We start from the raw sequence: 26,316 nt of genomic DNA, 5'->3' as shown, positions 1-26,316 counted from the left end.
CGTTTCTGTCGTTTATTAATTGTCGTTTCTGGAAACAGAAACAGGAAACAAGGGTGTTTGATAATTGTTGTTTCTAGAAACAGAAACGGGTAAGAAGAAGAATAAGAGGAGGTCAGCACTCTCTCATATCTGTAGTCCTTCTTCACCGTTGCTGCTCACCGAGAAGAACAAGTTTGAGTTTCCTGAGTTGCAGCCATTTCAGAGTGAACAATTCCTTTACCGGCTGTCATCCGTTGCAAGTCACCTACTCTTACGGTACCTTCGTGCCCTTTGAATTCTTCATGTGTAACAGCTCCCTGTGATCCCAAAGACAAAAAGATTAGAAAACAACAATCCTTCTTCATAAACTAATTTCTAAAACCAAAAACCTGCTCTTGAAATGTCACAGGGTATTACACAGAGATACAAAACTAAAGATTTGTAGGAGATAAATTCATCGATTCATAAGGTGCCCCCAATACCAATTATGCAAAATTTCCAAATCCCTATTCTGAATCGATCATGAATATTCTGGGTTTTTAATTCTGGGTCTTTAGAGTCCAGCCATTACATAATGGGACCACCCCGATTGAATTTTTCTGTAATTTTTTCTACTTAAGTCATGGAAATATAAAATGCTTTAAGGATCTTTAACAGCTGGAAAAGCAAACCAACCAAAATTGGCTTTCCTGTAGTGTATGCATCCTGAAATTATGTTTTTCACATTATTATGATAAGAACATGGGCAAAGAGGGCTTCGACTGAGAGGGAGAGGGCTTTGGTGCAAACGGATTTACTGAAGAGAGTGCTTCGATGAAGATAGGGCTTTGATTTCAATGTTGGTCATTAGGCTTCGATTGAAGATGGAGTATGGCTGCGATTAAAGAAAGAGACAGATATGAGAGGGCTGGCTTCTCGGTGAGCAGAAGATGGAGTACAGTCGCTTGGGTCTTCTTCAGGGTACTATCGTGAAGTTTTAACAGGGAAGAGAAGAAAGGGGGTCTATTTTATCGGGGATGAGTGGAGTTTTTTGCACGATATTTGTTTTGAGAAACAGTGGAACAAGTGAAAGTTGTTTCGTCATTCCTGTTTCTTGAAACATAAATTGTTGTAAATTTCAATTTATGTTTCAAGAAATAAATGGAACAGAACACTTTTACCAAACGATATTTTTGCCGTTTCTTTGTTTCTGAGAACAGAAAAACACAGAAACACGTTTCTGAAAACGTCATCAAACGGCCCCTAAGTCTATGTCAACCATTAATGGGAGAGAGGGGATGTGTTTTTAAGCTTGGTAACCACCCTCATCCAATTGTTGAAAGATAGTAAGATACAACCTGTTCAACCACAATTGTTTATATACACGGCCGTGCATAAAATAAAATACAAACAATATGCCACATTCCCTTGTTCAATTGTACACGGCTATTCATAACTGGTCCTTCTAAAATGATATGAATATCCCAAGTTCAATTTCATCAGAGAGAAAAATAAATAAATAAATAAAAAATCTCAAGCACAAGCGTCGGGGCCACGATAATTTCTCCAGTTTTCCACGCCCTTTTTTCGTTTATACCCCTTCTTTTGGAGTTTTGACTGAGACCATGAAATGCCTTACCGCAACACGTGTCCTGCCACGTTATAACTGACAGTACCAGTTTGTTGCCAAATGCCAAGCATGACCTCAACTTGAGAACTTGAGCACTTGAGCACTTGAGCTTTAAGAAGAAAGGGATCCAGAGAGAGGGAAACATAGATCTGTGGCTAGCTAGACAAAAGAGAAAATGGCAACACCACCGGTGAGCATTCCAGGCGAACCAACCCAGACAGGCACGGCTTTGACAGACACGGCAGCGAGCGCCATTCAATCCTTCGCTCCCATCAACAAAGTCCATCAACACCTCTGCGCGTAACTAACTCTTCTTCGTCTTCTTCTTCTTCATCATCTTAAACTTTTTTAAATGGGTCCCACGATATCTGATAGATGATGAGTGTTTTGGCAGGTTCCATTTCTACAGCCACGATATGACCCGACAAGTGGAGGCGCACCACTTCTGCTCGTGCCAGAACGAGGAGATGAGGCAGTGCCTGATATACGACAGCCCAGACTCGAACGCACGGCTGATCGGTGTAGAGTACCTCATAACGGAGAACCTCTTCCTGATTCTGCCCGATGCCGAGAAGCCGCTTTGGCATTCCCACGAATACGAGGTGACGAGTGGGTTTTTGTTCCTGCCTGGGCTGCCCGGATCCGTGCAGAGGCAGGATCTTGATAAGGTGTGCAAGACCTACGGTAAGACCTTCCACTTCTGGCAGATCGATAGAGGTGATGAGCTCCCTCTCGGCTTGCCTCAGCTCATGATGGCCCTCACTAGGGATGGTCAGCTCGACACCGCCCTCGCCCAAGGTACACCTCCCTTACTCGGGCTTTCACTTTTGAACTTAATCACAGGAGGTGGTCCTAGGAGATTTTATATTATATGTTATTAAGGGTGTCAAAACATAGTCCGAACCATAAAACCGATATAACTGACAGAAAAACTCGGACCGAACAAACCGATATTTATTATTGGATTGGTTTTGGACGGATGTTTGTTGAGATCGGCTGAAAATTGACTAAAACTGATAAAATGATAAATAATTATGAGATTATGAGATTATAAATTGGTGAATTGATCATTCATTTTTCGCCATGAGAATATTTTTTATTGTAAAGGGAATTGTTATAAATCAATGAAAATGAGGTTATGAAAAGAGAAATAGATTTGTAAATTGTAACAATGCTTCTATTGATTTCCTTATTCACTATACAAAATTAGTTGGATAGTTAAATGAATGATTGAATAATTGGGCTCATTTTGTGATTTCAATATTAGTTGTCTTCTTAGTAATTAGTTATCCATCGGTTTCAATATTAGTTATCTTTTCTTTATAATGATAAATTATGATATAATCATAAATTTAAAGTGTTTTCGTCAAAGCTTTTGTCACTACAGGTTATGAATGTAAGATTTCATTATCGTTCAAGCCCGATAATAAATTGATCTAAACCAGTATTAACCCGATATTGAAAAATAGAAATAAACTGAAACCAAACAGGGCCAAAATCGATACCGACCAAAAACCGAAGTTCCTTAACGGATTAGTTTTTGGTTTCCCTCATTCGTAGACCAAAACTGATTGAGACCAACCTATTGACACCCCTATATATTATGCTCATGAAATGGCTTAGATCCTTTGATTCTTGAAGGTTGGACTAGGAAGATATTGAGGGGGACAATCTCTTTAGTCCCACATGGACGAGTTGTTAGGGATTCTACTCTATAGAATCATATTAACAACCCTATAGTATATAAAATACAAGTACGGATCATAAAAGAAATTAACCACATACCTCTTGAGCGTGGGTGTAGTCCCTAAACCAAGATCAATGATAGTTCCCTCATGGATCTTAGAATATACAAACATATAGATTTACCATATCTATGATAATCAATGAGGCACCCTCATTACATAAACCATAAATGAGAGTGGAGGAGTACCTGTGTGTAAATTTAGAAGCCCCCACAAGTATTGATCACGAACCTCTATCCCACGTGCTTGAAGATTAGTCCCATGAATATGAAAATAAAGAACTACTCGATGGAGTTCCATCCGCTAAGATTTTCTGTAGACTTTCACCTTTGGAATTCTCTCACATACCCACTATTACTGTAAGGGGAGTCTATGCTTCCTAAAACCATGAAGGTATTAAAGTAACGACTGTAGGGACCATTAGCTTCTATTTATAATAGAATCTCTAAAACCCTATTCGACTCCCACAGTGGATTGGGCTAAGAGTTTCCTAATCAGAATGGGTCCACTCTATAACTGCTTGGGCCCAATAATCAATCGGTATTAGTCAAGCTCACATAAAAATCCTAACACCAAGAAGAGATATAGCATCCCTTCCATGGTTATAACATATTAGAAAACCTTAAGTTGAGGCATGAAGCCAAGAAACAAGGATGTGAGACTGATCAAGAAACTACTTTGTGAGGAGAATCGTGGATCCCAAAGAGGATATTATCTTTTATATTCCTCAGACAACACATTTTAAGTCATGAGGATTTGGTACCAAAGTGGACAATATCGTCGCTTGGTTTGGGATCAAGGCATTACACTATAGACGGTTTCCACAGTCTATTAGCGTAGCTTGAGATTTGAATCCTAAGATCTTCTTGGTACGAAGTTGGTCCACAAGTGAAGCCAATCCAAGCTCAGACCCATTCCCACTAGGGTTCACTAAGGGCCCATTTGCATAGCGGGGTTTTGCGAGGTGGGATGGTTGGGGTGGGAGTATTGATGCACTTTTTGAAAAATAGTGATTCTAAAGTCGTTTGGTTGCTTTGGGGTTGGAAAGTGAGTTAACTTTATTGTCGGCCCATGTGGCAGACTATTTTCCCACCACCTGTAGGACTTTGGTGGGACTTAGTGAAATTTGCGAGTAATTCGCAACGTCACTTTCTCTCTCTCTCTCTCTCTCCTTTCCCTTCTTGTCCCTTCCTATCAAAGATCCGTCTCTGTCTCTTACGGTGAGATCTCTGTAAACATAACTTCTGGACTAAAGCAAATCTAAAACCTAAGCACTCCACTTTAATCCCTGAGAGTCATCAGAGAATTTGAGCCGTGGGCATCACATTCTGCTATTGGATGTGGTGGTGAAGCAGGGGAGTAGGGTTTACTTGGTACGAAAATGGAATTTTGGATATGGTGACGGTTATTGTCGTTTTGTTCATGCATCTGATGTTCTTGTTTGCGCTATTTTTTCCATCAACTTGGGTGCATTTTAGGTGGCTGTCGTACTCTTAGTTGTGAAGACTATGTGGGATTTCTCTCATTTCATAGGAACATTATGCACAAGAGCTTCAAGCTACCTAGATGCTTTGAATACTTCACCTATTTTGAGCACTCCAGGTGAGTGGATGGCTATTGTTCCATTGTGATTGCTATTTTTTTCTTTCTCTTTCCTTGTTTTGATTTATTATTGTTGGTGGCAAGGGAAACCAATGGATTGGGTAAACACACAGGTATCAACACCAGTTCCGCGATTCAAATCGAGACCCGCACAGCTCCATTCAAGGAAATTTCCTAGAGACAAAGCAATTGTTGTTCCTCCGAGCCACCCAACCTGCTTTTTCCTCTCTGCTCTCTGCTCTCTCCTCTCCATTATTGTCTTCCTCGCCTCCTCTTTCTATATTTCTGTCTCTTCATCTCTCCTCACTCTCCCTTCCTCATTCTTGAACCATCCCACCCAACCAAATGTGGTGGGATGGGATGCTACAATAATTGTTCACCCCACAAGCACGTGGTTCCACATGTCAAACTCTCCCACCCCATACTTCACTCTAAACAAACAGGGCCTTGTGAGGGCCGTTGATGGAGTTGGGGATTGGTTAGGGCAACATTAGGGCCTTATGAAGGGCCATTGATGGAGTTGGGGATTGGTTAGGTTGACATCATGCCAGCCCATAAGGAGTACAATAAAGCAAGATAAAGGAACTTGCTCTCTTTGTTGTCAACATTATTACGTCATTGTATTAGCTTATATAGTGCTATAAAACTGTTGGCCGTAATTCCCTCTTTGTCCCCTAGGATACATTGACCGTATTTGTTTTCTCTCAGGCATGCCAAAATCTCCCATTTGGATGGATTCATGGTAATCTAATTTCGATCAAGACGAATGGAGTCCTCTCGTGCCCCGATTGCTCTGAGGACTTTGACTTTAAGGCTTTTGGAGATAAACCAAACTCAAAGGAAAACGAAGGAAATTGAATCCCAAAGAACGTTGTTCATTGCATTGAGATAAATTCTGAGAAAATACAAGAGTTCCCACTAGTTGGGAAACTCGTTGAAATTACATCTAATAGAAAGAAAAAGAGTTCTAAGCAAAATCTATCACTATAAAAGAGATGAAATTGGTAAAAGAAGAGTTGCATTTTGTGTGAATTTTCTTATTGTTGATTTGATCTCTCTTAGCTGAATTTCTCTCCCCTTTAAATAGTAACCTTCAATTTCGAACAGAAGGAGTAGGTTGAGTAACTGCTCCTACTCTTACTCTTTGTATGACTGAAAGACACACGTCCAAGTAGTCTCATCCTCCTGACACTTCATATCCTCTATGTGAACGTGCCATGTAATCAATTACTTAAAAATTCAAAATCTACGACCAACCATTGCCCCTCATAATCCATTATATAGCATCATTAATTGGCCCAAGTGTAATTGGATAATGCTTAATGGTAGATAAGGCACAAGTACTTAAATCATCTAGAATACGAGAGACCAAAATATCATATCCTTTAGCGGTATAATTTATAAATTCAAAAAAGGTTATACAAAATAACCTTCGATTGATGTATATCAATCAATCTAGAATTCCACTAATGCAAAGATAATACATGTTCAATTGACCGATGCAATTTTGGTGAGGTATTTTTGCTTCCTTTAAAAGCATAACACCAGCTGGAACACTGTTCATCTTCTTCTCCTCTCAACCTTTCTTCTATCTGTTGCCTCCCTTTTGCTCAAAGGGAAAAAATGATCTTGTCTAACAGCCAAAATGATGATCAGCATCTTGAGGAACAACATGCACGTGATCTAGAATTTTTGACACTCTTTCGGTCCAAAATGAGGTCTTCATCTTTTATAATTCCCATTTTTTGCTTGGTCCCATACTCCCCTCACCCCCTTTTCGAGTCTCAAACTTTTCAAGCAATAAGAATGAAGAACTTCTCTTCAGAGAAGTTGATCCTAGAAAATGAGAAATAAAATCCAAAGCCTGGCACCTTGTGGCCTCGCCATCTTGATCACTGGAGTGATTGGGTAGAACGAATGACTGAAGCCAAATCTGCTAAATCGAACGAATTGGGAATCTTCCAAGCCATTCAACTAACAAAATTCCCAATGATTCCTGACTGACTGCTTGTTCAGGCAGCTAGATTTTTCTGGTCATAATCAACCAATTACTTTTACTTCCCTTGTGGCATATTCAGTCTGATTCTTCTAGATATGGTTGCCTTGCTTAGGCCTCAAATCTTAAGGTGAAGAGCTCAATGGGGCCTCTCTTGGCTCTACTGATGAGAATGGACTGCAGTTTGCCAAAAGATACATATAACCCAATATATCGAGGCCTACAAGCGTGACCATGGTCTAGTAAAACGAAAAGAGTATATGGCTATTTGAGATTTAAAAGTAACCGCAAGTGTACAGATCAATGTAGCTAACGGGTTGAACACAAAGAGAGCAGCCACTTTATTTTTAGCTTCTTTTAATAATGCAAAAGTGTAATGATAACTGATTGTGATCTACTTCTAACTACCGTCCTAACACAAATACATCTAAAAGCATCTTAACCAACACATCTAGAGAGATTGGAATTGAAATTGCAATAAAAATTGAATGACCTAACCATTCACATCTAACCCTAACCATTCGTCATCTAAGAATTTAAATACTCAAACCACGCATTTAAAAATCAAATAACTGAAAGTAAAAGTGCTAAAATAAAAAGTGCTGAAAAGTAATAAAAGAGCAAGTAAAGAGGACAAAGCCAGAGAGTGGCACACAAGTAGGATTCTCTACTTAGCTCGAGGGATGCACCAAAAATAATATGAGCTTTCCTACTTGGTCAGAGAGTTACTCTTACAAGGGCTGCTCTACTTAGCTATAAGGGGAGGGAGGAAAGTAAATGATTGAAAGTAAATAATTGAAAGTAAGGCAATAAAAGGATAGTTCCATAGCTAGAGAGGGGCAAAGCCAACCCATGCATCTAGCCATAGACCTTGGGGGAAAGGGAAAACATCAAAGTAAAAACTGAAATTTAAATCCTAAATTAAAAATGACTAGGTATCAAGAAGAGGGAAAGAGAGGGGGGTGAGAAGACTTATGAAGAAGCCTACCTACCTGAACTTTAATACTTGAATCCTTGAATTAAAATAACTTGATTGATTTGAGATACTACCAACCCTAAAAACCAGATATGGAATGAATCAAACCTAAAATTGCTAAGCCTGGAGAAAACAAATCTAGAAGAGAAAAACTGAACTTGAAAAAGATGCTCCACATCTTGTTCTTGTCACCTAGAACTAAGCCTAGAACTAGAAATTGAAAATTACAACTTTAATATCATAAGCAATAAAATAAAAGATTGAATCAGAAACAAAAGTGTTTGCATTCATTAAATAAAAAAAAAAAAAAAAACATTACATAAGTGCTTAAATCAAAACCTAAAACAAAGAACTAGAGAATTAGAACTAGAGGAGAAAAAACCTAGAGAAAAAGAGAGAAACTAGAGAAGAAAGGTGCACCCTCCTCCCTCTTACACAATTTTCTTTTATAGGGGAGAGGGGAGAAGGTCCAATGATTTTGGGTTTCTTAATTGGGTGGAATCTCAATTGGTAGGTGATATTATTTTAGACCCAAAGGGATGAGGTGGAAAATAGGAGAATAAAGAGAAAAAGGAGAGAAAATAAGGGAGAGAAGAGAGAACGCCCAAGGTGATCTTCTAGGACGATTTTGTGATGAGTAAAGGGTAGAGAGAAGAGAGAAAATAGGAAAGAGGGAATCTCACGATTTTTCTTTCTTTTTTCCTATTTTTCTATGTTATTTCTTTTTTTTTTCTCTCTCTTTTCAATCTTGCACACAAAGCTCCCCCTTGGATTATTTTTCTATGATTTGCTTGGGAAATCATCTATTTTATTGGAAATCCCATCCGTGTCCCTTATCTTTAAGTGAGTGAAAAGAATCTTCAACAAAATCTCCTAAAAGATAGGAGAGAGAGTGTAAATCGCAAAAGGGAGGAAAGAGAGAGTGTCCAACGCCCCAAGTGGGTCCCTCTATCCTTGTTGGCATCTTGGAATATTCCTTATACCCTTGGAACAACTGCATATGGGTTAGTTCTCCATCTCGGTTCAGTTTTTGTCCATTAATTTTTTTTTTGCCGAAAAGAATAATCGTGTGTACGGTTGTCCAAATGAATGTGTACTTTTAATACAACATACCCACCCATCTTGCTCAGAATTTTGTCCTCTTTGCAACCATGAAAAAAAAACAGGACCTCTTAACGTGTAAAATTGGAGATACGACACCCGATAGTCCTTAAGGCCCTGAAAATAGAAAACCTGCAAAAAGAGAGTAAAACCCAAGGTAGCTCCATTCTAAATATGTAAAATGCACGCTTTACTACCTAAGATTTCACACATAAATGTGCTCATCAATGGCCTTCCTTCCCTCTTTGACTCTAGTTTTGACCTTGATTGCACTTAAAAGGATTTAATTCTCATCAATTTGTGGCAAAAATCTAGGGTATTTTAATCTTTACTCCCCTATAAAGATACCACTATATTCTATGACAATTCGAGACTTCAAATTTACATTAAAAGTATATGAATATGGGTATATATGTTGTAAAGGAATAGTAAAAGGGGCAATGTTAGACCTATCTGTAATGATGTGTAATTCTTGTGTAAAATAGAAATAGTGACCTCAAACAGTACTTGTTGATGTGTGGAAATCCAGTACATAGGTACAATCCTTCTTGTTGATGCAGAAATTTTGTAGACGGAATATAGTTCTTGTTGTTGATATAGAAAGTCTCATACACAATGTGGAGCCATATTTGGTACTTTCCTCGATAGTTTTAAGAGCCCTATTGCTCTTATACCTCCAGATTAAAATCATCCCCAAATCACAAAGGTTGCACTCTTAAATATGATTATGTAGGGAGTTTGCAAGCTATACTTGGTAATCAAAGAATAGGAATCAGGAATAGAACATTTACTATTCTAAGTGATGAGAGCATAAATGAAAAAGGAGAAAGAATAGAAGAACAAAAACACTCTATGAAGTAGGCACGTAGTGATATAGTAATCCCATGAGTCACAGAGGGAGTCCGCAATCACAAAGGTTAAAATCATCACCTAATCAAAAAGGTTGCACTCTTAAATATGATTACGTAGGGAGTCGGCAAGCTATACTTAGTAATCAAAGAATAGGAATCAGGAATAGAACATTTACTATTCTAAGTGATGAGAGCATAAATGAACAAAGGAGAAAGAATAGAAGAGAAAAAACACTCTATGAAGTAGGCAAGTAGTGATATAGTAATCCCATGAGTCACAGAGCACAATCTGATAAGTACTCTAATTTTTCTTGTCTTTTTTCTTTGCAAGTACTGGGTATTTATAGACATCGACTATACCTGTACAAAAACATCAATACGTATGGATATGTCCTTTGTCCTATAGGGTACATCCGTGTAGGTATGCCTATACATATGGTCATGTCGTTTCCTCACTGTGTATATACATATAGATGCACCTAGACATATGGGTGTCTCTTTGTACATATAGTTATTAGGTGTATGTGCTATATATGTTGGTAGGATTGGGTGTGTATCAGACAATGCAGCTCATATGTATTCATTGAATTTTGTTTTGGTGTCAAATTTAATTCAAACAAGTACAATGAATTTGGTTTTGGCGCAAAAAAAATTGTCCAAAAATTAAGGTAATAAATACACCGACACTTGACCCCAGTCTCGGCGTGATTGAAAAAGCACCCTAACAACCCCCACTCATGAGATTAGAGACACTTCTCTCTAAGGAACCATATGTTCCTTAAATACCAATTCTTATATATATATATATATACACCCAAAATTTTTCTCAAGTTTCTAATGTGGGACTATACAAAAGCATACACTTTCACTTGCCAAGTTATCTCAAAAGAGTTGAGCTAAAAAACAAAGAGTAAGACCTCAAGTAAGCTAAAAAGCGCTTGTGAGATTGATGTTTTGAAAGTCAAAAATACCCACACTTTAACACATTGACTGACTTGCATGGATTAAGCTGTGCCTGTTAACCTACCCAAATATGTTTCAAATCTACTTGGTCATGGATAAAAATGTAAGGAGTGTGCCTAAATCGATATGCATCCTGAGTTTGATTTCCCATATTCCTTGGGGCCAATCCCTCAACTTCTATGGTTCTTATAGGAGCCAACACTGACCTGACTCGTGTGTGTGGTGGCATACGAGTACATTTGTGTTCAAAGGATGAGTCAGGGCAAAGGTTTGGACACCCTTGTAAGAAAGAAAAAAAATGTAAGCAGAAAGTTTCCACGCACCATGGGTGAATGAAAAGTACACCCATCTAGGATTATTAATGTCCCTCCCATTTAGTAGGAAGTCGTTAATATCTCTTTTTACTATTTGCGTTACCCCCAACACCATCCTTAGGAAGGAAATTCTTTATATATGAATAGGTGTTGAATTACATTTAGTTTTTTTTTTTTTTTTTTAATTTTATTATGCAATTATGATGATGCGATATGAATGTTGGTGCAGATGTAGAGAAGAGATTCGAGGTAAGCTATGAGAAGGAGAGGGAGAATAGGGCATACATGACAGGGCCGGCGCATGGAATACATCCTTTGGCAAATGGAGAGGGAAAGGGGCTGAAGACAGAGCTTAGAGAGAGAGATTGCAAGCCAGTGGACTAAAATATTGCAACCCACCCACCTATGCAGTCAATAAGGTAGAATTCAAAGGAAGTCAAGAAATAAGCCTCGATTTTTTTTTGGGTAAGCAATAAGCCTCAATATTTTAGCTTTATATATGTATGGTGGTATATTATTTCTTCTTTGCTAAGATCAGCAAATGAATTTCATTAAATCAAATGAATGAGAGAATATAGGAAAAATTACTATTGAGCTATTAATCCACCTTCGGCATGGCCATCAGTAGAACAAAAGCTCAAACAAAAAGAATATTTACATAAATCTGTATCTGGGACGTTTTTGAAAATCTTAACTTAAATAAGAAAGCACAAAAGATGTAGCTTCTTCCCGAACTTCAGAAGTTCTTGAAACTGTTTCATGCTTAGCCAATTTGCCAGCCACCACGTTGACCGCTCTGTAACAATGTGAGATGATCCATGAGATATTATCTAGGTACTGCTTATGGAATAACCACTTCTGCTCAAAACATCATGGAATTTTTTGACTTCTAATACATGACACCACCGTCATGGAATCACATTCTACCCATAACTTATTTATCTCCATAGCACTTGTAAATAGCTAGAATTGTTTGTGGTCATATATATTTACTGTTTGCTTTCAAGCAATGCTTACATAGTTCTGTAGTTGATATTGTTTTTGTTGAATTTAGTTACTATCGTTACTCTTTCAACCATTGGTGGATTTTTATTTCTTTTGGTTGGTTTTTGTGGGGGGCAGGGGAGGGTGAGCGGCTTCATTTTTATAGCATTTTGCAGTTATATTTTTAAAGGGGTGCCGCCCATTGTTTCTAAAGGAGATGAAGTCAAATTGTAAAATGATTCTATTTAAAACTACTGGGAACTAAGAATATCCCAGAAGAAGATTTAAGGTTGACTAGGCATACTCTTTTGAGCTCAATTGGAGGCACACAGTCTAACCAATTGGTAAATGGTCCGGTGCCAACGATTATGAAAAAGGTTAACAATGGTGTTTGGGTGGAGCTTCAGAGGCACCCGACTGCACCATTGACGAACTGTTTATTGCCCGATTACCCCGTTTAAGATCATTTAGTCTGATTATAGCCTATTGTAGGCTGATTAATCAATTGTTTAAAGTTTGATTACGGCCTGATTAGTCCGATTTGGACCGGTAATAAACCTATGGAATAAAAGCGTGTCTATGTGTTAGCTTATGAGGCCTGATTACTTAAACCGTCAGTAACAGTCCAAGGTTTTAAATAAGTGGAAACCAATTAGGATCGATCGAAACGGATCAAGCTTGACCAATTGACTTAAACATAGAGAACCTGCTTTCTATCTCTTAAGACTAACCATGAAAAAAGTTCTTGAGGGCTTGCAGAGATTTGAAGGTTTTGTGGGCAAATATTACAGTAGTTTTGATACGTGCAATGCAGGTGGATTATGTCAAAATTGAACCCCAAGATCATAACAAGTTTCAGAAACACGATTGGAAGATATAAACAGAAGTCTTTTGTACCTGAAGCTATGAAGCCAATTCCATATCTAACTTGTAGTGCAAGAGGGATGGAGCCAATTCCATATCTGTATTTGCAGGAATGTTACTAGGGAAAAAACCAATCCATCAAGGAAGGCAATCAAGTCGTAACGTTAGAGAATATACAAACAATATTCCTTATTGGCCAAAGATGAGATTTTCCTTATATAGAATTTCTTTAATAAATCTAAGACATAAATAGTAGTGTAAGTGTGTGCTGATTACTGTGGGTAACTGGAATATATTATCAATTAAAAAAAAAAAAAAAAAACCTTGGCAATTTTGAATTCAGACTGATTTTTAGAAAACAAAGGACTGAGTCATCACTCTTAAAAGCTAATAATTTACAAAACACAAATCCATATCAATATCTCAAACTTGGCAACTTCTTATACTTGTCAGATGAAATTGTTACATATGGATCAAGGCTCTCATTATGTTATTTTATTGACGTAAGATCTAACCAATGTCATATTATAATCAATTCCATTTTTTCAAGTCTTTATAACTGTTGGCACCAAAATTCAAAAAATATGCGGCTGGTGACGTGGCAGGGGCAATATTGGGTATAAAAGGAAAACGTGGGCTGACTGTATCGGTCCATTATCCACATACAATGCAATATCATTACACAAGGACGGTTAAGGCACGCTCATGAAGATGGGTATTAATGGGACAGGTGGCGACAGCATATTGGAGGAATCACTTCATGGGAGATGTAGGCAAACAACGTGGGTGATGGAGCAGTTAACTCTCAAGATATATAGGGAGAGAAAACCGACCAAGCGAGAATAAACAAAATCAAACAAAACCCAACTACAATGCAACTTTTTATTTCATTTTATGCTTTTTCTTTCCAGTATTTAGAATTAGAGATGGAGTAGAACTCTTACGTTCACTTCTTTGAATTCTCAACCCACAGAGTCTATCTATTAAGCTCTAATGATTTGTATTCAAAACCCCTTTTGAGGAATATAACAAGCTTTATTCCCTTATCCTTCGGAAGTTTTGATTGTTAGAAAGTCCCTGGAGCTATCGGGGAAAGAGGAGAGCCTAAGCCGCTTGATCGAATTCAGGTTCAATATTGAATCTGGTCAGGAAGGATTCTGGCACGCCCACACACTCACTAATACGGTCAGCTAACCGTAGCATAGGGTAGGATTTCATGCCAACATCTTTCTGGCACGCCTGGTGGGACACTCATCATGGTTCAAACCAGGGGAAACTCCAGAAGCTCTGAGGGGCAACAAACACCAAGTCCCCCAGAAGCTTCTAGCCCAAATCTAGAAGTCGGACAATCTTCTGCAGGCCAGCCATTAATGGTAGTCGAGGATGTAACAGGCAGGTAGAGACTGCCATGCAAGCAACATCGCTGCCAATGGTTGAAGATATATACCAAAGGGTATCTTAGGTAGTGAATAATACACTTGATCTCAAGTTTGATCAAATGATGGCATTTCTGGTGCCACACACCTGGTGAAATAGTCTGGCTAATCCTAACATAGCTTCTTCTGGCAACCCTCCAGGGTTTGGTGAACAAAATCGAGAAGCGGGAACCATGATCCAGGAAGGGAACGTTGGAACTAGCCAACGACCATAGATAACGTACAATAACCCTGTATACCAGCAAAGCTCATGGCATGCATCGGCTGGTACGACCACCTTTGGAACAAGTAACATTCTAGTGAATGGATCCTAGTATGTGCCTGCTACCTCAGTTGCAATAGGGCAAAATGCCATGTCCGTCAGTGGCTTTCCCTACCAGATCAGTTACCAAGGCCATCAAGGCCACAGGAGTGGGGATAGGCCAATCACTTATCGCCAAAACATGCCAGACCCTCAGGGGGCAGGTTGGTAAGAAAATAATACATTTGACCTTGTGGATTACGGTCAAAGGAACTCAACTTTTGCTGTCTCAAAGCCATTAGTGGCCCAGGGTAACCACATAATGTTGACCGAGAAGAATTGGTCAGAGTAATTCAAGACTAGATCAACCGTGCCTTTCGCCCAGTAATGTGACCCGTGTATCAGAAGTTGTATTCAGAGTATCTGGATACAATTGATATAGGAAGAAACCTGAAGATACCCAAATTCTCCAAGTTTTTTGGAGAAGATAATATGTCAATTGTAGAACACTTTGCTCATTTCACTATCCAGTGTGGGACTGTAGGGGTAGGTGACCTTATAAAACTAAGGCTATTCCTTAATTCATTGACCGGGGCAACCTTCTCATGGTATTGTAATCTACTGGTCAATTCAATACAGAATTAGGGGGAAATGGAAGATAAGTTTCATCTCCAGTTCTATGGGACCGAGCCCAAGGTATCAGTCAGATTTGGCAAGGATGTACCAGAAAAATGGTGAGTCTGTTGACCATTTCTTCAATAGATTTAAAGTGGCAAAGCACCATTGTGTCATCAACCTACAAGAAGGTGAATTCGCAAAGATGGCCCTTAGCGGCCCATCTTTGGAGTTAAGAAAGAGATTCGTTGGCCAAGATGGACCTTAGTCAGCTAGTGGCACAGGCTACCTACTATGAGCATATCCTCAAAGACGAAGAGCAGAGGCATTCTTCCGCTGTAAATATGTACAAAGGGGTTCAGCATGAGAAGAAGATGGAAAGTCATTGCTCCCAGAGCAAACACAGGAAATGGCCAAGGCTTCATTTGACCGGCCAACCAAGGAGATGACCCAACACTTGAAGCCACTCTATGTTACTATAAATATGGATGGAAAGCCTATCTCAAGAGTGTTGGTGGATAATGGTGCATCGGTAAACATACTACCATCATAAATGATGGCTAAAGTCCAACGAAATGAAAACAACCTGATCCTTGTGGACGTGGCCGAGACAAATTTCCTTGGAGGGGCTAGTTCCCTGAGGCATCTTACCAGTTGAACTGAAGTTCGGAGGACGAACTTCCATGACTACTTTCTTCTTCATGGATGCCATGGAAAACTACAATGTGCTATTAGGGAGTGATTGGATTCACACTAACAGTAGCGTACCTTCTTCACTACTCCAGTTCTTCATGTTTTGTAATGAAGGAGGTCAAATGGAAGTAGTCATGGAAGATAACCGACCCTTCCTAGTTAATGCTAGCTTCTCTTATGCAATGTTATACCATGGGGATGTTTCCCCAATCAAGTTCCTCAAACCTGATGAAGAGGGCAGATCGACGATCATGATAGTTAGTCGATTCGAAGCATGACCAGCATTACTAGAAGGCTACCATTGAGAGATTGAAACTCATACTAGATGCCGCCCGAAATGGAGTAGAAAGCCATCGAGAATACACTCAAGAGGCTGGCAATGGCCCAAATTGAACATCGGTTGAAAGATACGCCAATAGTCACGGCCAGTGAAAAAGAGTACAGACTAAGCATCGCGGTAAAAAACCTATTGCCAACCCCACCAAAGATGGAAGAGACTTTAGCTGATGTAGAAGATCCTTTGCAAGAAATAAATCTAGGATCAGAAGAAGACAAAAGGCCTATCTTTGTGAGCAGGCTGTTACGACCGGATTTCATGGAAAAAATTGTAAACCTCCTCATGGCTAATAGAAGTTGTTTTGCTTGGGACTATTCTGAAATTCCTGGGTTAAAACGTAAGCTCGTAGGACATCGGTTACCTAATAAGAATGGATATAAGCCATTTAAACAACCCCCTAGGAGGATGGTTACAGAAGTCGTCTTGAAAATAAAAGATGAAATTGGGTGACTGCTCAAAGCTGGTTTCATAAGAACTGCCAGCTATGTGGAGTGGTTGTCTAATGTAGTCCTGGTCATCACGAAAAATGGTAAACTTAGAGTGTGCATTGATTTTAGAGATCTAAACAAGGCCACACCTAAAGATGAATACCCCATGCCCATGGTAGATATGTTGGTAGATTTGGCTTCTAAGCACCAAATCCTATCATTCATGGATGGGCATGCAGGTTAAAACCAGATATTCATAGCTGAGGACGATGTGCCTAAAACGGAATTCCGATGCCCAGGAGAATTGGGAACCTATGAGTGGTAAGAATGCAAGAGCCACTTATCAGAGGGCTATGAACGTCATATTCCATGACATGATTTTCTGTTTCGTTGAAGTATATGTAGATGATGTGGTGGTTAAATCTTGAAATGAGGACAAACATCTCGACCATCTAGCCAAGACATTTGATCGAATGAAAGCTCACGGTCTGAAAATGAATCCCTTAAAATGCGCCTTTGGGGTGTTTGCAGGAAATTTCTTGGGTTTCTTGGTACATCAAAAAGGGATAGAGGTGGATAAGAACAAGACATGAGCCATAATGGAGGCTATACCTCCTTGCAACAAAAAAGAGTTACTAAAATTCCTCGGTCAACTTAATTCCTTAGACGTTTCATTTCAAACTCAACGGGAAGGGTGAGAGCTTTTTCCCCTTTGTTGAAACTAAAAAAAAAACCAAGAATTCAAATGGGAAAAAGGCCACCAGGCCGCGTTTGAGGAAGTCAAGAGGTACTTGACCAATCCCCCTATGTTAATGCCTCCATGGAAGGGGATTCCGTTAAAATTGTATATATTTGCAGTGCCAGAATCTATAGCTGGTTTACTAGCACAGGACAATGAGCACAATCATGAGTAGGCCATATACTATTTAAGCCGGACTCTCGATGACGTCGAAATAATATATACGACCATTAAAAAACTATGCTTGTCACTTTATCTCTTGTGCACCAAATTAAGGTACTACCTAATACCAATGACCGTAGATGTATTATGCCAGACAGATGTAATTAAGAACATGCTTAATAAATTGATAGTGCAAGGGAGAATTGGCAAGTGGGCTATGACCCTAACCAAGTTTCCTTTACAAAATGTGCCTCAGAAGGCCGTAAAGGTGTAGGCGTTGATAGACTTTCTAGCTGACCATCTTCCGTTGGAAATATCACAGCAGAATGTGATCAACCTATCCCCTTGGAAGATGTTTTTTGACGGGTTGAAGACAAAACAATCAGCTGGAGCAGGGGTGGTAATCATTTCCCCATATGGCGTGGAAACGCATCTGGCGTTTCAGTTATGTTTTACTTGCTCCAATAACCAGGCGGAGTATGAAACCCTATTGATCAGTCTAGAGACCCTTTTAAGGATGGACGTGCTAGTGGTTGAGATAATTAGAGATTCCCAACTGGTGAATAAGCAGATAGTGGAGGAACTCATGTTGCTTAAAGACACACAAAGGAAGGAGGTAATAGAAGAAGAGTCAAGGGATGAAGAAGATGAATAGTATTTGAAAGTATTATTCACCCTTAAGAAAGAGATCAATCCAAAAACATCTTGCTGAAAACAAGCCGGTCAAGGGGCACATGGCGACATAATTGTAGACATCCAATTTTTTCACCCTCCCCGGCTATGATGACTCACGGATCGTGGGCATGGCTACTTGCCTCCAATCTGCCGAGGTGATAAATTGACTTAGATGGTCTAAACCCTCGTATTCCCCTTTACACACCTAGAAACCCTAGAAATCCTAAAGCTCGAGAAAAGAGGGATTTGACTATGACATAACATATACAAAGGAATTAGGTCGTGTGATCATACAAATGGATAGTGACCAAGAATACGATTCCAATGATATATGATACGTCAAAATCGGACAATCGAATCTCCCGTAATCATCCCCGGAATGTGAGACCCTCAGAACACCCTCAGATTAGAATCTTTCCCTACGGCCCCATGAAACACCCCTACGGCTTCGCAAGCTTCGCGGGCCTGTGAAAACCTCAGTAAGAAACTGAAATTCACTCTTTGGGATCCAAAATTCTATAAATAGGGCACTATTCACCTCCCCAAAGCACACTTGGTTGGTATACCTACCCTGCTCCCTTGGGAAAGTGAACCCCATCTCCCTCTTGCCCTTTGGCCCCTCTCTTGCCCTTGTAGGCACCCCTCTAGTCCCTTCCATTGGCTTGCTTGGCCCTTCTTTTGATGGCGAGATTTGTGGGATCCGTGCTGGGATGCCAGCTACTAGACCCATGATCTAGTCAAATTTTGAAGTGCCGCCCAAGCCTTGGCCTTTTAATAGCCCTCACCTAGCCAAAGCTCTACCGAAGTGCCGCCCAAGCCTTAGCCTCCTAGTAGCCCTTCCCTAGCCGAAGTGCCACCCAAGCCTTAGCCTCCTAGTAGCCCTTCCCTAGCCGAAGCTCTACTGAAGTGCCACCCAAGCCTTAGCCTCCTAGTAGCCCTTCCCTAGCCGAAGCTCTACTGAAGTGCCGCCCAAGCCTTAGCCTCTTAGTAGCCCTTCCCTAGTGGAAGCTCTGTCAAAATACTAGTTTAGGAACTTGCTTTCCCTATCTGAAGCTCTGCCAAAGTTCTGCCAAACTACCAGCTCGGGAAACACTCTTTCGTAGCTGAACCTCTGGCCAAATATCCGAAGACCACCATAGTCAGCATCTCTGAAGAAAGGAAGTTGGAGGTCAAGACCACCTTCCTTTGAGTCGGGAGAATTCACAAGAATGTCCATATATGCATCAATTGGGGGCCCACCACTCTTGACCCAAAACAGGGGTTGAACTCAGGTATAATCTCTCACCCGAATTGGCATAATGTAGACTCTTTATTGACCTATTTTAAATGTACATATGTAATTACCTTTTTTAGTGTATGTATGTGTTATAATTTAGTCATACATTCAGTATAAGAATAATTGTGAAAAATGTTCGTTCTTAAGCATCTAGTAGAAAGACCGGTTGAATCAAGTAGATTGGATGCCTGACACTTTTCCAATTCTACAACCTGACACATACCCTATTATCTGGACCAGACCAATGTCTGGGCCCTTTTCTTAGGAATTGGGCCAACCTCTGGATCCTAGGCCCATAATCCTAGATGGCGACTTCAAACCCCTTTTTTATGATCCCAATCCCCCATCGGACCATCTTCAACCCAAGGAGGGTATACCTCCGAACCACTGCTCTCAAGAGAGAGATAGAGAGCGAAGCCCTACGAAATAAGCCCTCACGTATTTCCTAGCAGACGATGGTGCGGGGCCCGTGGAGGCACACACCAGAAGAGAAAGACATAAAGAAAAGAGGAGAGAGGGCCAAAATAGGAGGAAAATTCCAGCCGTTACCATCACAATAACATAAGAAAAAAAGGTGGCTGATTGAACCACGTACAGAAAGGTAATTTTCACCCAAAGTTCAAAAGTTTTTGAAAAAAAAGGGAGAGAGATTAAACCGCCAAAGAACTTAATTCAGACGAGATTGATCTTCGGAAAACACCTAAGTACGTGGATCTGTTGAAAAAGGCCACAAAGGAAGCAAACAAATAAAAATTTAGTTTCAAACCCTTTTAAGCTGGACACCAAAGAGGCCGTTGATGACCAAGGATCAACATAATCCATGCATACTTCAGCCAAAGAGTGGCGTTATACGATGGATTATGAGGGGCAATTGTTGGTGACAAAATTCAAAAAATATGCACTTGATGATGTGGCAAGGGCAATATTGGGTATAAAAGGAAAACTTGGGCTGACTGAATCGGTCCATTACCCACATACAATGCAATATCAACACACAAGAATGGTTAAGGCATGCTCGCGAAGATGGGTATTAATGGGGTATGTGGCGACAGAATATTGGAGAATCACTTCATGGGAGAAGTGGGCAAACGGCATGGGTGATGGAGTGGTTAACTCTCAAGATATATAAGGAGAGAAAACTGGCCATGTTAGAATAAAAAAAATCAAACAAAACCCAACTACAGTGCAACTCTTTATTTCATTTTATGCTTTTTCTTTCCAGTATTTAGAATTAGAGATGGAGTAGAACTCTTATGTTCACTTCTTTGAATTCTCAACCCACAAAGTCTATCCATTAGGCTTTAGTGATTTGTATTCAAAACCCCTTTTGAGGAATATAATACGGTTTATTCCCTCATCCTTCGGAGGTTTTGATCATTAGAAACTCCCGGGTTCTATCGGGGCAAGAGGAGAGCCCAAGTCGCTTGATCGAAGTCAGGTTCAATATTGAATCCAGTCAGGAAGGATTCTAGCATGCCCACGCAGTCACTAATACGGTCAGCTAACCATTGCATAAGGCAGGATTTCAATTATATGTTGGATATAAATGAAACTATATTAGGCATCCCTTAAATCTACCTTCTGCACAAAATATAATGTGCATAATTAAGTAAAAAAAAATTCATTTTCATTTTATTATAAAGCTGAACTGACAATCCATATGGGTCACATGATCCTTGTACACACTTGGCGCTAATGCCTTAATCAGTGGATCTATTAGCATCACCTTAGTGTTGATATGCTTTGTAGTAGCATTCTCTTTTCCAATTTCTCCTGTATACTAAGATATTTGATCTCAATATTTTTAGAACCAGTTTTAATTTATTGTTATTTGAGAAGCGGACATCAGTTGTTTTATCACAATAAATCTTCAGTGGTCTTCATATATTATCTACCACTTGAATACTTGAAATGAACTTCCTTATCTGCATTTCCTGAGATGTGATATCATAATAGGAATTAAATTTAAATTTTATAGTAGAGGTTGCAACCAGTGATTGCTTTGCACTTCTCCATGAGATAGTTCCACCTGTTAGCAAGAAACTTAACTTGAAGTTGACTCTATTGAGTTCATCATCTCCAACGGAAGACCCAATCACCTCAAGGTGATCGGTTCACCTGTATATGAGCATAAGATCCTTGATACCCTATAAATACATCAAAACCTTCATAGTAACCTTCCAACGTTCACTTCCAGAATCATTCAGTATCTACTAAGCATACCAATGGGGTGCAAGTTTGACCTTGACAGTCTGAACCGCCCTTGGCCCGACCTGATCCCGAACAAGGACCAACTCAATAATTTTGGCCCTGAGGGTGGCCCGACCCTGAAATTTCTAACCTTGAGTCAGGGTCAAGGCGGGTAAGGGTTGATGTCTTTGGCCCGCCTTGAACATGTCACCTGATTTTTTTACCTTCACTTTTGGCCGTGGTTTTGGCCTGCCCAATCCTAGTTTTTTGCCTTGATGTTGACCCTGGTTGTGACCCTAATGTTAACCTTGATTTTAAGCCTAACTTTAGATTTTGTTTGACAATTGACACCTTAAAAACCCTAACCATTTAAGTATATATTGTATCATTGTCTCATTCTCTTCCTTTTGGAAGAGAGTAAAGAAACTAAATCCTGATTCCCGACCCTTGTGCCCTACCTTCTCATTTTGCCTTAGTTCTAAAGAGAAGACTCTTCTTCTTCTTTTGTGGGACTCTGTGAGTGTGAGCAGTAGTCTCTTTTCAAGGGCTGCTTCTTGTCTCAAGCTCTCCGTTTGCTTCTGATTAGTGTGTCTCTTACATCTCATTTATGCTTCTTATATTCACCTAATTCTGCTCTTCTTTTTCTTCTCCACCATGTTGGGTTTCTTTCCTGCTTTAATATATTTTCACACCAAAAAAATAAAAAAAATAAAAGAATAAAAAAAAATAAAAATTAGTAGGGTTATGATCGATTTCATATGTTTCAATCACAATCCTTCAGACCTTCACCGACTCAAGATGAGTCCAATTTCGGTGTAGACCATATGACTTTAAGTGATTCATTCTGATTTGGAACCAAATTATGTGTCAGTATTACTTCTGGTTTACCACAACTTCCAAGTTTGTCCACCATAAATAGTTATTGTATGAATAAATGGTGTCAAGCTTGTTTAATCAAACTATGAAATCAAGAGTGATTTATAATTTTCTCTTTTTTCAAAATGATATTTCTTTTGTTGAGATTCTCTTGTGTTATTACAAGCCTTATTAATTGATGTAGAGATTCTCAAGGTCAGGGTCATCCCGATCTGGCCCTGAAAAATCAGGGTCAATCAGGGCGGCTTTGGGCCCAGTTAAGGGGACTTAGGGTTGGGCTAGGGTTTTAAGAAGCCCGATCCAACCCGTTCGGCCTTGTTGCAACCCAAATACCAACAACAAAAGAGATATCTAGACGAGGGCAAGTTCGAATATAAACCAAGCTACCCACTATAACAACATCTGGACAAACTCATTCTTAAGACATTGAAACTTGCTGAATCTCTCTCCTTTAATAATAGGTGTAGGTCTTGGAGAACAACCTTTCATTTGAAATCTTTCAATCATTTTCTCTATATATGTTTATTGAGTTAAGCTCAAGACACCAAGTTTTCTGTTTCTATGAATTTTGATGCCCAAAAAATTATAACAATAATAATAATTAAATGGGCCTAACCACATATTTATAATCCATGAGCTTTTATAATACCGTTTTAATGGGAAAATTGTTAAAAAATTTGCCCACTAGGGAAAAAGCCCAAAATGATGAAGTCTCCCTTCCATCATCTTTGTCCTCCATCCCCTAACCTCTCCACACCCACCTCTACTTATTTTTTTTTTAATAAGTCATTGCCTTGCAGGTCACAAGGACCCACAGAGGGGGAAAATAACTTACCGTCATCCTGCAGCCACAAGGCCGCAGGTTGACCTGGAGCTTCGGCTGCTAGCTAGTAAAAAAAAGTTTCTCTATTGTATTTTAGACTTGGACTCGTGGATGGAGCCAAGTCATACAAGAGTGATGGAGCCTTTGAATTTGTAGGAATATTGCTCTGGAAGAGACCAACCTCGTATTAATAACTTTAGGCCTCCTAACCCGTCAATGAAGAGAATCTATCAGAGAAAATGCGCACAATATAACTCAATGACCAAAGATAGAGATTTCCCTTATATTGATTTCCTTTGATAAATTCAAGATATAAAGCAATCTTCACATTTCATATTCTAAAGTTTTTTATTATATAATTTTTTTTACAAAGAATTCGATGTAAGAATGAGTGCAAGTTATGTTAGGGTGTACCGTCAGGGGACCCAATGATTGAAGGTGATTTTGATATCAGAGGACTGGAGGCGGCAAGAGAAGCTTCTAATTTTGGAGGTCCAGCTTGGAAATGATTGCTGGATCTCTGGTCATTTTTTGTTAGACGAATCACATCTGGTTCCTATGCGATGTTCTGAGGCTGTTTCGACAACGACTATGTTGGGAGAAGGTACTTACGAGGTTGCACAGGTAGCGGTTGGTAAGGTTGTGGGGAGAACCTTCGCCTATGTGGTTGGGACTTGGGAGGCCCTTTCTCCCATCTGTGGATAGTCTTCCATTGCGGTTAACGATCGATGTCTGATGCGTATATAAGATCTCGCAAGTGGCATTTGACAGATAAATGGGAAGCATCTTTTTGCTTTATTAGGTTGTGTTGATTTTCGTTCAATATCTATGAATATCTTATGGGATATGTTCACGATAACTGGGATTTGGTAGAACCTTGTGACATTTGTTCACTTGGTAAAGGATTTATTTTTCTCTAATTCAAATTTGAGTCTGATATGGCTTCGAATAGGAAGTTTGGTCTAGTGCGAGTTGTGTATCGTAGTTCCAAAGTGTTGAGATCAATCCCTATGGTTTCTTGAGTGTGGAAGAACTATTATTTGGAGGAGGAACTTCGATTACGATTCTAAGGTGAACTGTTGTGTCCCTTGTAATTAAGTTTTGTACATTGATTTCAAACGCAAGAGATCTCAATCCGATCCCTTCCATTGCAGCTGATGGGCAACTTTTCGCAACAAATACAAGATAGAGAACTTCCATGATACACTGACTGTATCTTCTTTTGCAACTGAACCTATAGAAGGTTTGAATTGGGATTGCGGGTGTGCCAGAGACGTCAAAACTTAAGAGAATGTTTCTAATTTCTAATCAGGAGATGAGAGCACTCCTCTTGGCTTGATCGCTCTAAGGAATTTTAATGTTCTTTGCAGAAACGTGATGCAAGGATTGAACAGATGGAGACAAATGATAGTAACTCATACACAGGGGGAAATGTATTATGCTATCATAGTCTATTGTCTCTGTTGATATTCAATGTACTAGAAACATGATCTATTGTCTCTGTTGATGCTCAACATACTACAAAAATAATCTATTGTCTCTGTTAATGTTAGACATACCAGAAACATGATCTATTATCTCTGTTGATGTTAAACATACCAGAGACATGATCATTACACTATGAAATGAAGTACATAACTTAAAGGAACTACAGGACTTAAAAGAAAATACTAATCTAAAAGAAGAAAGAGAGAAAAAAGCGAAATGAAAGATAGACTTGATGTCTGAGTTTATTTGATATGTTGATGATGATCCTCTTTCTTCCACCATAGTCACTTTTATAGTTTTATTTGAAAGATCCTACTCTTTTGGCAGTTTTGTAACTGCAGGAACCTATGTGTCATGTCCTTAGTGGGATAGTTATTGGAATTACACTCCATTCATTGGTTAACTTCCTTAACCACTTAATAACTTCCTTGGAACTAAACCAAGTTTGTACGAATTATGTTGATTTACAATCGGTTAAAATGACCGAAATGTCAGAATCGGTTAGCTGACCATAAAAAGTTGCAATCGGTCAGGTCACAATAGGTCAAATGGCCGTAAAATGTTACAATCAGTCATAAAGTCCCAGTAGGTCAATTGGCCATGAAATGTTACAATCAGTCATCTGACCGTAGTTAGAAACTCTCGATTCATAATCCAAGCTCCTTATTCTCGATCGAGCTGATCGAAATTTTACTTGAAATCAACTCATATTTGTTTGAATTCTATCTCCAGGAGCTTTTCGTACAACGATTAGTCCTTTAATATAGGTTATTTATCATTTGATTGGCTAATTGCCTTGTGCATTGACCATGACTCGTCTGGTTCATAGAATTTCTAGATTATGACACTAACAACTTATTCGATTTCAATGATGGTGGCCTGACTTCAACGTTAATAAACAAGAACTCATGCACAGACTTGCATGGATCCATTTTCCTGATCTTCCTCAGGAATACTGGGATGTGGAGATCATTCTCTCATTATCAAAAGCGGTGGGAAGGTCAATAGCGGTAACGATGTTTGACAGTACGTTTTTCTATTATTGACAAAGATTAGAAGGGGTAAAAATCTGATTAGATAAATTCAAAGCTCGGATAGTGTTGTGATTATGTAGCCAGTAGATATTGGCCAGTATGTGTGCTCTCATTTTGAGAATTTTCAGAAAAAAGGACCTTACAATAATGATGTCTGACATTCCTTCTTATATTCCGACTATCATCTCTAATGATGATAATATCAGCTTGATTGTGCTTCCCTTTGTGGATGAAGTGAAAGAAATGACTTTTAACCTTGATCCTACAAGTGCTCCGGGCCTTGATAGTTTCTTTGATACTTTATATTGTGTGTGTTTGG

At 39.3% G+C, this 26,316-nt stretch overlaps 1 protein-coding gene across 3 annotated transcripts; it reads left to right on the top strand.

Annotated features, from left to right (window-relative positions):
- The first annotated feature begins 1,675 nt into the window (after nucleotides 1-1,675).
- LOC122079149 (oil body-associated protein 1A-like) lies at nucleotides 1,676-24,754 on the top strand. Of its 3 annotated transcripts, none has more exons than XR_006140283.1 (4): nucleotides 1,676-1,888; nucleotides 1,983-2,386; nucleotides 11,366-11,601; nucleotides 23,453-24,754. XR_006140283.1 is itself a non-coding variant. In XM_042645406.1 (3 exons), exons 1-3 carry the CDS (start codon nucleotides 1,764-1,766, stop codon nucleotides 11,518-11,520), a joined length of 684 nt encoding a protein of 227 aa, XP_042501340.1. In that variant the 5' UTR covers nucleotides 1,676-1,763; the 3' UTR covers nucleotides 11,521-12,002. The 3 variants fall into 3 exon arrangements, 1 of the variants encoding a protein (XP_042501340.1); XR_006140284.1 differs by lacking the exon at nucleotides 23,453-24,754 and adding an exon at nucleotides 13,590-14,053; XM_042645406.1 differs by lacking the exon at nucleotides 23,453-24,754 and having other exon boundaries at nucleotides 11,366-12,002.
- Nucleotides 24,755-26,316: the final 1,562 nt, after the last annotated feature.

Source organism: Macadamia integrifolia, chromosome 5, assembly GCF_013358625.1.
Source record: "Macadamia integrifolia cultivar HAES 741 chromosome 5, SCU_Mint_v3, whole genome shotgun sequence".
Classification (NCBI taxonomy): Eukaryota; Viridiplantae; Streptophyta; class Magnoliopsida; order Proteales; family Proteaceae; genus Macadamia; species Macadamia integrifolia.
This window is presented reverse-complemented; position numbering and strand designations above follow the sequence as displayed.

Excerpts from the sequence above, each read along its gene's own strand:
- LOC122079149 (XM_042645406.1), top strand. The coding sequence starts at position 1,764 with ATGGCAACACCACCGGTGAGCATTCCAGGCGAACCAACCCAGACAGGC. Across the intron at positions 1,889-1,982 it reads GTCCATCAACACCTCTGCGC|GTTCCATTTCTACAGCCACG; the intron begins GTAACTAACTCT and ends GTGTTTTGGCAG. Across the intron at positions 2,387-11,365 it reads CGACACCGCCCTCGCCCAAG|ATGTAGAGAAGAGATTCGAG; the intron begins GTACACCTCCCT and ends ATGTTGGTGCAG.